Here is a 13,472-nt window from a genome sequence, read left to right on the forward strand (position 1 = left end):
AAGTCAACATCTGAAGTTGCAGAAGCTTGTCTGCAATTTTTTTAGTTTGTTTTGGATTTTCTTCCTTTGTTTTGAGGTACCGCATAAATGCTGCTAAAAATTCTAAATAAAGGACCTCCAAAAAGTAATAATCTACTGTTCTGTGCAAAATGTAGGATATCAAACATTTTATCCAGGACACAGACACACGCACACGCACACACACACACACACACACACACACACACACACACACACACACACACACACACACACACACACAATGAAATGATGTGCTTCAAAGTCTACTCTGGAACAGGTTTCACAAAAGTGTAAAATGGATAAACAAAATAAATCACTCTATCATTACAGAAATAAAAACATTTATTTAACAACAATTTGTTTCTCTTAAAATGAGTACAGTACATGTAGTCATAGAACTCTTGAGTTTTATATGATGCCTGGCACTATTGATGACAAGAATTGCATTACTGGTTTTAGCTTAATCTTTATATAAACAGTTTGATATTTAAAAGATAAATTTTAGTATACATACAAAATAGGAAAGTACTACATCACTGAGAATACTTTGATTTTTAGGCAACCATGTACGATGACATCTTTAAAAAAATATCTTTTTAGGAATTGTAATCATGCTATTGTTTAATATGTTCATTATTCTCTGTATATCAGAGATGATTGCATGTAGCAGCCAAGCCCAATAAGGTTATAATCGATCTGACAACAGCAGGAGCAAGCTAATACTGAACAATTAAGTTTATAGAGTGATCAGGGAAACTATACAGCCTCTGCAGCAATAGGAGGAAACCCTGTTCTTTTTAACACCCAAACGGAATTCACTTATATTAAAAAGCATTTTAGACATTGAAGACGGATACAAATATACACCTGATTACAAAGAAAAATATATATTTTGCACATTACAAATTTTACATTCCATAACAACATCATAAACATCTAATAATAATAATACACAAAACAATACATGTACTGCAGTGTCTAAACAGAGTGCAAATAATCAGGATTTTCTTATGAAAATGACGTTTGGTTTAAAATCCTGTGGTCCAAAAGCAGCATAAATTTTAGACTTTTGATACTGATCTGAATGGAGTCTGTGTAGTGCTAGTAAAGGAACATTTACCTTGTTCATTGTCAATATCAGAAGGTTATGAGATTAGTTTTGTCCATTAAAGGTACAGGCACTGCAGAAATTGTACCTTTTTCCATTTCTTTCTAAGTAAATTTGTACTTCAGCTATGTTTAGGTAGCAACCTCAAGGAGCTCCTCTAAAGTTTTTTTGATGTGAGGTGGTTGGGAGGCTGCTTGTTCCAATAAACTTGGACCCATTTGTGCAAAAAGAGCTTTAGCAAGTTTAGCTGTAGCAGTCCGAATGTTCCCTCCCGTTGCAGGAAGGGTACTGGTACTCCTTATATTTCCTAGGTGGTTCCAGAGGACAGGTAATACCTTTTGTTCCACAGCTTGAGGTTTCACTGGATACAAAGTCACTAGATCTAAAAGAAAAAAAATAGTGTGCAGTTTACAGCTCTGTTTTTAAACAAAAGCAGATACTGATTGTGTCACTTTCTATAAATCATATAAAATGACACTTGACATGTAATAGTTTCATGCGCTTCTCACACTGTAGTGTTTGTGAAATGAGTGGGAGTGAAGAATGAAGCAGGTGAGCTATTTTCTTTTGCTACCAATATGAAGTTTGGCATAATATTGAGCTGTATTTGAGCACTGCACATCACACATCTAACACCCACTCCCTTCTCTCTCCTGCTTGCTGCAGTCAATCTTTGAAAACAGGTTGATATCCCTTCGGTTCAACTGGAAGAACTGATAAGTCCATAAGTGAATTTTTTAACAGCTTGTTGCAAACATTAACAAAGTTGTTTTAGCAAATGCAATAGATAGCTAAATCAAAAGAAATATAAAAACTTCAACTATGAAAACAAGCCAATTCCTCACCCACAGTTACAACACACACACAAAATATCTAGAAATAACTATATATATATATATATATATATATATATATATATATATATATATATATGCTAAAACAAAAAAGAAGTTATGTACTTACCATAACATTCCATGTTTGTAGTCCATCTCGCCTATATTCTTGCTGGATGGGTTCAGAGACAATATTCGGCTCCAACTCGGCCTATACTAAAGCTCGGGAGCTTTTTACTGGCTCTAGGCTAGCCCCTATCCCATGGTGCCTCACGGCAATTCCCCAGATCTAGTTTGCAAGAAAGTAATAAATACCTATCAGGTAATAATAATAAGAAAAAAGTTGTAAAATACAGGAAGGGATTAAAAACATAATCCATTCCAGGTGGACAATAAAGAGCAAAGTCAGGCAGCCCCCAAAAAAAGGTCCACTAGATCCCCCAGAAACGGGAAGGGGGTTGGAGGGAGGGACGTAAGAATATAGGCGAGATGGACTACAAACATGGAACGTTACGGTAAGTACATAACTTCTTTATGTTATGTACTCCTATCTCGCCGTATTTCTTGCTGGATGGGACAGCGTCCCTAGCACCTTTATCCCGGGTGGCTCAAGCAAAGAGACTCTTCAGCACAGTGAACCCAAAGGATGACCTGTCCCAGGAGGCCAAATCCAATTTGTAATGAGTGACAAACATATGTGGTCTTGTCCAAGTAGCTGATGCACAACTAGTATCAATTGGGAGCCTAGATCTAAAGGTGCATGAAGTAGCTACAGCCTTAGTAGAGTGACCTTTAGCTTTTAATGGTAATTGTCTACCAGCTTGTTGATAAGCAAAGGATATGCAAGCCGAAAGCCATTTTGAAAGAGTAATTTTTGAAACAGGTATGCCTTTTCTTTTGTCAGAAAAGGAAACAAAAAGTTGATCAGATTTCCTGATTTCTTTGGTCCTGTGTATATAGAATCTGAGTATCCTGTGGACATCTGGCTGGTGAAGTCTATACTCTGACTTATTAGAGTAGTTTGGAAAAAACACAGGTAGCTCAATGGTAGTATTCAGGTTGTGTTCTGAGCATACCTTAGGGAGAAAGGAAGGGTTTTTGTCCTAAGAGAGAGACTATCCTTGTGAAAGACAATGTAAGGAGATTGAATAGTTAAGGCTTGAAGTTAAGAGACTCTCCTGGCTGATGTTATAGCTACCAAGAACAGGGTTTTTCATGATAACAATTTTAAGCCTGACAGCGAGGATGGTTCAAAGGGTGCAGACATCAAAGATGAGAGGACTAAATTAAGTCCCAGGGTTCTAAAGATTGTTTTATTGGGGGCCTAAGAAGAAGAACTCCTTTTAAGAAGGTTTTACAGAGGGAGTGTTGCATGATTGGATTTCCCATGAAACCAAAATGGAAATTGGAAATGGCAGCTAATTGAACTCTAACTGTAGCGGCTGCCGCTCCTTCATGAAAAATTGTTGTTAGCAAGGATAAAATGGATTCTAAAGGAGCTGTATATGGATCTAAGCCCCGGTTTGTAGCCCAAAGGGAAAATCTTTTCCATTTGCTAGAATATAGTTTCTGAGTGGAAGGTTTATGGGATGAGATTAGGATATGTTTGACAATTGGAGATAAGGGAATGCACCTGGCTATACGTGGAATTGAAGCAGCCATGCTGTCAATTTGAGGATGTGGATGGAGGGGTGGAACTGTCCCGATTGATGAATTAGGAGATCTGGAGATGGATCCAGAATCCATGGTTCCTCCAAAAGGTAGTGCCACAGGAAAGGAAACCAAACTTGTTGAGGCCAGTAAGGAGCAATGAGGATCAAGGAACTCCTAAACTGTCTTGCTTTCTGTATTACTTTGGGTATGAGTGCTAAGGGAGGAAAGGCATAGAGAAGTCCAGGGGGGCCAATCGTGAACTAGAGCATCCCTGGGTGACATCCCCAGATGGGGAATGAGGGCCAAGTAGCTGCTGCATTTGGTGTTCAGGTGAGTGGCAAATAGATCGCAGCAAGGCTGGCCCCATTTGTGAAAGATCTCTTTTGCAACCGCTGGATTCAGGGACCACTTGTGAGGCCTCAGAATTGCTAGGCTGAGTTTGTCTGTTACTATGTTGGATTTCCTCGGGATATGCATTGCTATCAGGAAGCATTGAGTATCCATCGCTCATTTCCAAACTCTTAAGGCCTCTCTGCAAAGCGGGTAAGACTTGGTTCCCCCTTGTCTGTTTATGTACCACACAACAGACATGTTGCCTGACTGAATCGCAATCGTTCCAGTGGGAAGGGAGCTGTGAAGTGCTTGCAATGCATATAGCACTGCTCTCATCTCCAGAACATTGATGTGTAAGTGGTTCTCATGGTTTTGCCAAGTACCTTGGACTGTCTTTCCCAGATAATACCCCCCCCCCCTATCTGGGAAGTGTCCGTGGTCAAACTGCTTTCTCTTGGGGAGGAACAAGTGGACGACCTATGACAAGTTGTTTTGTGCATAACCATCATGTCAGATCCCTTTTGCATGCATTTGTTATTAATATCTGGTGAGATAATGGAAGGTCTTGCATCGACCATTGTGCAAACAGCATCCACTGGAGAATCCTCATATGTAGACGAGCAAGAGGAACTAATAAGATGGCGGAAGCCATAGTCCTAGGACTTGAAGTACTACTCTGGCCTGGACTCTTTGTTTAATAAGTATCTGATCTGACTGCATAGAGATTCCACTATTTCCTGTGTTAGCTTTACTGACATGGTGGTTGTGTCTGTTTCTGAGCCTAGATATGCAATATGCTGTGAGGGAGAGAAGACTGACTTTTGCAAGTTGACAGTGATGCCTAGGCTGGCGCATAAGAATAGAGTCTCGTCCCTGGTTCCTATGAATTGATGCTTGGTGGTAGCAGTGAGGAGCCAGTCGTCTAGGTACGGAAACACCTGGAATCCTTGACGTCTCAGGTGAGCCATTACCACTGCCATGCATTTGGTAAACACTCTGGGGGCTGTAGTGAGGCCAAAGGGCAGTGTTCTGAACTGAAAATGGCTGGCTCCCAGCAGGAAGCGTAAGTGTCTCCTGGAGCACCTGTCCATTTTGATGTGGTAGTACGCATCCTGGAGATCGATTGAGAACATCCAGTTGTGTTTCCCGATACAGGGAAATATCGACTGCAGAGTGACCATTTGGAACTTTGACTTTCTTACATGCTTGTTGAGCCTGCTGAGATCTAGAATTGATCTCCAGTCCCCTGTCTTTTTTGGAACTAAAAAGAATCGACAGTAAGTTCCGGATCCTACTTGCTCTGTGGGGACTTCTTGGATGACCCTTTTTTGTAGCAACAAGATGACCTCTGATATTGCACGGTCTAGTTGGATGGGTGGCACGTCTGGAAGAGACCGGTTTGTTGGGGGTTAGGAAATAAAGGGAATCAGATAACCTCTGGATATTACTGTGTGTACCCAATGATCTTGAGTGATAGTTAGCCAGACGCTTGGGTACAGTGATATACGACCCCCGACTGCCTCCAGAGACGGACAGTCGGGCAACCCCTCAGGGTCAATGGAAGGGACGATCAGAGAAAGCTTCTCTGTCTCCCTGATGTTGTGGACCTCCTCTACTGCGAGGGCGGTGTCTTCCATTATATCCTTCCCCTCTGCCCCTGGGGGAGGGATGACCTTGTGCCTGAGGAAAACCTTTTTGGGATTTGTGGTACCACATTTTCCCTCCTTTATTACCCTTGGGATAGGGTCTGGATGGGAGAGAAAAACAGACTCAACCGGCAGATAAGGTTTTTCCTTCCTGCTCGCACCTGGTCAAAGTCTCTTGGGGTCCAAAAAGAGATGAACCATCAAAGGGAAGGTTAGTGAAGGAAGACTTGAAGGATTCCGTAAAATTACAAATCCGCATCCAGGAATGTCTCCTGCGGGCTATTCCTGCTGTGGCTGCCCTGCTCGCTCCATCTGCACATTTTAAGATCAGCCTCATGGAGGAGTTAGCTATGGAAGTAAGGGTGGAGGGCTGCGCGGAAACCTTGTCCATGGAACCCGGAGCTACTGAACCCTGGAGGATATCTCCTAACTCTTTCAGGAGATTCCTCTGCAGACGAGTGAAATGAGTCAGGTAATTCAGTGATCTTAGTGTAAATGCCGCTGAAGAAAAAGTACGCTTCCCGTACCTATCCATCATCCTGGACTCCTTGTTAGGAGGATGGATATTAGAAGACGTCTCAGATGATTCCTTCTTGGTGGCCGTTACTACCACCATAGCATCAAGTGGAACTCCCTTGCTAAGGAAAGACTTGTCCTCAGGTGCTGTCATAAATTTGTTTCGCCTCCTCGGGACAGCTTCCACTGAATCTGGAGAGGTCCATGCTTTCTGCGAAATGACCCCCAAAAGTTGGTCATAAGTTGGTGTCACCCAAGAAGTTGAAGGTCGGGAGCCAAAGGCCTCAAGACACACTGATTCATCCTCAGTAGGGTTACAGATCTTCAAATTACCCCTCTGTCTAAGGAATTCTAGGATGTCAGAGAAGGAGACATCCTCAGAGAGAGATCTAGGGGACCCTTCTGATTCCTCTAAATCAGTGTCTGATGTGACAGACTCAGGAGAGTTGATATGTTTCCTCTTACATAACCTCTTCCAAGGGAGCACTCCAGCAGGATAATCTGGGGAGGTCTTGGCAGAGGGGGCGCCTCCAATGGGGGCTACTTGGGCCTCTGGTTCCCTACGCTGTGGGGGTGGCAGGGGGGAAGAGGTTGCTGCCTGCTGCTGGTGGGACACAGGTTCCAAAGGAATGGCTTTGGCAGAGGATAAAGCCTTCTGTATACCTTTGAAAGCCTCCCCCCCCACTTCGAAGAACACCTCCGCTCCGAGGGGGCAGATGGTTGACTCCTAGCAAGAGGGAATGGCTCCAAAGCAGAAGTGGGAGCCGAGCTGAGTCGAGCCGAGGCTCCGAGAGGGAGGGTCAGTTCCGAAGAGAACCCAGGGTGACTGTCACCTTCGGAGTCGACACAACAGTGTCGGCTCCCAGAACCCTTGGCTCCAGACTGAGCCATCGAGGATAGAATAATTGGATCTGAGGAAACAGGCTGAATACCCGGAGCCGAAGGGTCGAAGACAGAGGAACCTGATGGAATAGGCTCCGAGAGTGAAGCAGTTGGAGGAGGAACAGTGATCGGTATGGGGGACGGCTCCAAGACCTTTGGGTCTGGAGGGATCAATTTTCTAGCCAGAGCTGGATCCGAAAGCAACCTCTTCACCACCCTCTCAATGTCCATATCTGATATGGCCCTGGAGGATCTGGTGGAGACTGAAGGAAACCTCCTTCTCTCCAAAATAGGAGATCTTAAAATAGGAGATACAGTCTTGATGTCAGGCAAAACCTTCAGTACTGAAGACTGTCTCGGAACCGATGGAATAGACTGCACTGAAGATGAAGCAGAGTTGGAACCAGAACTCCTTGGTTCTGACGCTTTAGACTTTTTGGTCGGGTCTGAAGTCGGGGCCGATGATTTTCTCTTTGAAGATTTTGCAGCTGCCTGACCAAGTTCCAGCTGTTCCTGGAAGGAACTCGTCATCAGACCCCTGTCAATAAGCTTTCTCTTCCTTTTGTTTAACACTCTTGTACTAAAACCATGACAGAAGGTGCAAGGTTCCTGTAAATGGGCTTTGCCCAGGACAATATACGCAACTGGTGTGGCTGTCTGTAAGAGACATTTTCTGGGCACACCTGTTGCATTTTTTGAAGCCCGAAGGGCGATGATCCTTATGATCCTTATCTTTATCTTTAGACATAGTTAAAGACTAAAAAAAAATAAAGGTGTAAAGAAGAAGAAAAGATTTTTTTTTTATAACAGTCATACACACACAGGGAGGAAAGGCCCTCTAACTTAAACGGGCACTACGGCCCTCTAATTTAAATGGGCTGTACAGTCCTAAAGGGGGAATAGGGGTTGAAAACTTTCAAAAAACAGAAGCACAATACAGAAAAAACTATTAATATGTATATGAGACAGATAAAGGTGGTAGAAAAAGACTAAATAAGTAAAAAAATCATTCTACTTAGCCAACAAGCCAGTAAGACACAACCGCAAAGCTTTTGCGGCAAACGAGATCTGGGGAATTGCCGTGAGGCACCATGGGATAGGGGCTAACCTCGAGCCAGTAAAAAGCTGTCGAGCTTTAGTATAGGCCGAGTCGGAGCCGAATATCAGCTCTGAACCTATCCAGCAAGAATTACAGTGAGATAGGACTACATAACATTGACAGTTTCCTTGTATCATGCTGAATGACTGGCTGCAGTTTACCAGAATGCAACCCACTAGATCCAGTCAGTCCTATACTTATATTTAAACTAATGGGGGAATCGATAAGAACACTAGAAGAAAACCACCATTCACAAGGAGGGGAAACCTTGTCATGTTAATGTTGAATGAGGTCCTTGTTGAACTGAGAAAGAAATAAGAAATGTACAGTAAGGGGGGAAAAGAAAAGCTAAGTTCCACTATTCTGTAATAAAATACTTACAGTCGATGAAGAAATTAATGAACGAAATAAAAGTTTGAGGTTGCCTGAAGTACTGCTATGAAAATTAGAAGCAAAAACAGATTGTGCTAAAAGAAGTGAAACAGATAAACTTTGTGAATCAGAAATGCTGGAAACATAAAAGGTCAAAGCTGACCGACATACTCAATTAAAATTTTTAATTTTGCATCAAGGAGTTACAAGAAGTAACTGGTTAGAGGACTGACAAAAATGTAAATGAAACAATGTGGCAAAATGCAGCTTTAAGATATTAATGGAATATGTCAGACTAGTGGAACACTGTTCATTGTGGATTTTCCATAAACAACGTGGACTTCAGATACAAATATTTAGTGAGTAATTTGGAATAAAAAGGCAGATGAATGCTGGAGCTGGGGCCCTGAGTTTGTAAAGCTCAGTCAATAAAAGGTTTTTGGTTTACAGGGTTGCTTGAGCACTGGAGGGAATGCTCACAAAAAAGGAAGAGAGAAAAAGCAAGGAGATTCAGTAAATCATGCAGCAGTGAATGTGATCCACATGTAAAATCAAAAGCAGGAGTGGCAGAATCACACACATGAAAAATGCAGCCAAGTGAATGAACAAATGAATAAATAAATACACAAATAAACACTGCCCATTTAACTACAAGTATGGGACATCAGCTTTATGGTGCAGAGGAAGGGAGTCCTGACTATCACCGAGGCAGTCTTCGCTTGACTAGTGAGGCTAGCATTTGAGGAGCTGACTAGAAAGGGGATAAAAAAACAGTGATATTTTACCAGCCTGCCTATTCCATAAGGAGCTGAGGGGTCATAAGGGGGTCAAAAGGAATGATGGCAACCCTTAGGGTGATTATCAGGGGAAACATTGACACTCTCCTCTGTAATGACCTTATGCCACTACATTTCAAGTGATGGAGGTGAGAATATCAGTAAATCATCCAAAAAAGAGACCAGCACTCGATGGCAGCAGATAAAAGTAGAATTTATTAGGGTTGTAAAAACAACCTAATAGTAATGCACAAACCGGTTTCGGCTATGAAAGCCTTTTTCAATGTGACTTAACAATCAAATTTAGTTTCAAACCATGATGCATCCTGATTCTTGTTTTATACCCACTTGTTAAAGTGGTATTACCCATATTCATTTAATGATCCATAATACTGACACATCTTGTTGTGTTATTAAATTGTCATGTTAAATGAACATAATGACCATCTTAAACATATAGATTCACCACTTATTACATATTTATTCAACTGATAGTATTCTAAATATGTTTATAAATCTTGTATTTGTGGGCATTTAGATTATAGTCCATAAATCAACCCAAAAAAAGTAAAAAATTAATATAAAAAATAAAATACCCATTGTGGTGAAATCTAATTATAACCACTCAAATAATAATGCTGATACAACAGTTTCCAAACACCCCCACTAATTATAATTATAAATAAGGGGTGTGTCCATAATAATACGCATATTATTCATTACTTTCTAAACGCATATTATTATTGATCTTGTATTTGAGAGTTTTAATGTTCCTCGTAAATAACTTATAGACCAAAAATTTTTTAATAATGTATCTGTTACAGATAAATGTATAGTTCTTGGGAATACTTTTTTAATTGTTATTGAATATGAACCAAATGTCTAATATGTCTAGAGTTATAATAATAGACTGCCTAAATATGTTTCTTGGTATTACTTTTAGGTGCCTAGAACCTATCCTTCATGTACATGATATTCATTGAGTCCAGGTTTAAAAAGAGCCCCAAGTGTGGTGATCCATCTTTGTTCCATATTATTAAGTTTGGTGTGCCACCCCATCTTGAAGTTTCTGTGTGATTGTATTCTGTCAATAACAATGAACTGAAATGAAGCTGCTGTGTGTTGTTTAGTATGTTTATATAAGGCATTGGTTATTCGCCTATTTCTAATGGAACTAAGGTGTTCGCAAATTCTAATCCTAATTGGCCTGGAGGTCTGCCCTACATAAAAAGCTGAATAAGAGCATTGAGCCAAATATACCACCCAATCTGAGCTGCAGTTGCTAAAAGTTGTTATATTGAAAATCTTAGATGTATTTTTGCTAGTAAATTCTTTAGTTTTCCAAATGTATTGGCATAAACTGCAGTGTCCACATGGGTAACAACCAACTAATGCATCCCCAAACAATGTGGTTTGATGTTTGATACCCGGAGTATACCTTTTATAATGTGCAAAATTGGACTGAATTGTCCGTCCTCTGCGATAGGAAAAAGAGCAGGTATCAGGAAGGATATCCCAAAGAAATGAATTGGACTGTAATGTACTCCAATGTTTATTGACAATTTGTCTGAACCATTTGGTGTTATTGCCATACGTTGTAACCAGTCTAATCGGTTGCTTATCCTGCTGGGACCCTTCCATAGATCTATTGTATTGGAGCAGATCCTCTCTACTTTTTGTGTCAAATTTGTGCAACTGTTTTATTTAACCGATTTATATTATACCCTCTGTCCACAAATCTAGTGGTTAGTTCAGCTGTTCGTATGGAATATTCAGTAGAAGATGAACAAATCCTTTTAAGGCGCATATATTGTGATTTAGGAATATTGGTAATAATGTGGCGGGGATGAGAACTTGTTGCATGAAGAATCGTGTTATACTGCGGAAACTTTCTGTGTATGGTTGTCGATAAGGTATGATCCTCTAATCTGTTAACTAAGACATCCAAAAACACGATTTCTTTGTATCCAATATTGATCGTAAATTCTATATCAAATGGATTCTTGTTAAGATATTCCACAAACTTAGTTAGAACATCCTTACTACCCCGCCACACCAACCAACAATCGTCTAAATACCTCCGCCATATGTCCATGTATTCCAAATAGATGTTCCGCTGAGTGTCATATATGAAGTATAATTCAAAGTATCCCATAAAGAGATCGGCATAAATTGGAGCAAAGGACGCCCCCATGGCTGTCCCCTTAATTTGCCAATAAGGGATCCCTTCAAAATAGAAAATGTTTTTTTGTAAAACAAACTCAGTTAGTTGGATAAGGAAATTATTGAATCCTGTTGAATATAATTTTGATTCTTTTAACCAATATGTCACAGCCAGAATGCCAGCTTTATGTGGGATGCTGGTATATAACGATGTTACATCTAAAGTACACAAAAGCCAGTCTTCCTCCAATTGGGAATCTTCAATAATATTCAGGAATTGTGTCGTATCCTGGATACGCGATCTAACCATAGGCAATAATGGTTTAAGGTACTCTGTCAAGAAAGCAGATAAAGGCTCAGTTAAAGACCCATGACCTGACACTATTGGTCTACCCGGAGGGTTATTTAGATCTTTATGTGTCTTAGGTATTAGATAAAGGTATTGGGGCATTGGTTCTGGAACTTTAAGTTGGTTAGCCACTTGTGAAGTAATGATTTCTTCTTCTACGGCTAAATCTAGGAATGAATCTATTTCTAATTTAAAATTAGAAGTTGGATCCACTATCATCCTAATGTAGAATCGAGTTTCAGATAGCTGTTTCATGGCTTCTGCCTTGTATTTGATATAGTCCATAACCACAATGCCCCCACCTTTATCTGCATTAGTAATCACAATGTTTTTGTTTTGTTGTAATTGCCTCAGCGCTTCATGTTCTTGTTGATTCAGATTGCTCCGAAAACTGTCCATATTTTTAGAAAAATGTAAATCCCTCAATACACATTCCTTGAATGTGGGCACGTATTTGTCCATTGGTGGCATAAATGAAGATTTGCCAAATTTGAAACCAATAGATCATTGAGAGTTAGTTGTATCTGAAAAAAATAACTTTAAATTTAGGGTTCTGCAAAAATTATTGATATCCTCTACCAATAAATGTTCAGACACTGGTGCTGTGGGTACAAAATTAAGTCCTTTATTTAGCACATTGTATTGAAATTCTGTTAATGTAACTGATGAAATATTCAATACATTCTTTATTGTGTTGTGATTTGTTTCAGAAGTGTCTGTAAACTGGTTGTAACCCGTTCTGTACCCATGCTTGTGCTTCCTGCCTGCTCTGCGTTTCTTACTCCTAAAGGGAGGGACTGCTTTCTTTTGGCCATTGGGGACGCCTGGTTGGAGGAGGAATCTCCTTCCGTAGTGGATGAATAGTCATCATCCGTGGTAACCTGATTTCTATTTTCTTGTTTTTTTAGAATGGGTCTGGGTCGCTTCCTACCCCTGGGAGGTCTATATGTGCCTTCATTAAATCTCACATTCTTAGTGGTGACAAAGGGTATGCCTTGTTCATAATCCCCTAAGTCCCGATTGAATTTGTGTAATTTTCTTTTCTTAAGATCTGTTTCTATATTATCTAATTCCTTAGATAATTGTGTTAACTGATCTTGATAATGGCTAGTATCAGAAAAGATTTCCACTTCAGAACAAGTTGTTTGTAATTCTTGAGCAAGGGTCTCAATATCAGTAAGACATATAAATAAAAATCCATATATTCAAGAGTATGACACTGCACTAAGATGCCTCAGACTTTTCTCAGACTAGGGGAGGATGAATTAGGTCTGGGGGAGGTCAGCAGTGTCAATGACAGGGTTTTGGATTAGGTCTGAAGGGGCAGGTCAGGAGTGAATCGTGGGGTCTGAGATTCAGGACAGGCACAAGTGGTAGCTGATGGACTCCTCCACAGGGGGCCAAAAAAAAATTAAACTAGAAGCATGTTTGGGGGGGGGGGGGCTCAAAAATTTGGAATGAGATCCTCTGAATTAAGGACCACTCAAATAATGCATGTACCCATACATTAGAAGAATGTTTGAGTTAATTTATTGGACCTTTGTAATGAAGAAGTATTTTGAAGAAATTTCAATAACAATAAGCCTTTTTTTGCTCTTTTGCTATACTAGCATTTATGCTCTATATAAACAATGACCAATAATGTTATTTAGGACAAACCATGGGGCTGAATGCATAAAAGGCAATTGCAAAGCTCCTGGAGTGCCTGACACTGAAGGAAT

At 40.4% G+C, this 13,472-nt stretch overlaps 1 protein-coding gene across 3 annotated transcripts in view; it reads right to left on the reverse strand.

The window, feature by feature from the left end:
- Positions 1–345: 345 nt before the first annotated feature.
- TOGARAM1 (TOG array regulator of axonemal microtubules 1) overlaps positions 346–13,472 on the reverse strand; it is a 1,826,974-nt gene continuing 1,813,847 nt past the window's right edge. For all 3 annotated transcript variants that reach the window (XM_044074274.1, XM_044074275.1, XM_044074273.1), the window contains exon 22: positions 346–1,511. In XM_044074274.1, the coding sequence (XP_043930209.1) occupies positions 1,261–1,511 (251 nt within the window). In that variant the 3' untranslated portion in view covers positions 346–1,260. The remainder of the gene's footprint in view (positions 1,512–13,472) is intronic.

This window comes from Protopterus annectens, chromosome 6.part0 (genome assembly GCF_019279795.1).
Source record: "Protopterus annectens isolate FY-2018-M chromosome 6.part0, PAN1.0, whole genome shotgun sequence".
In the NCBI taxonomy this organism is placed as follows: domain Eukaryota; kingdom Metazoa; phylum Chordata; order Ceratodontiformes; family Protopteridae; genus Protopterus; species Protopterus annectens.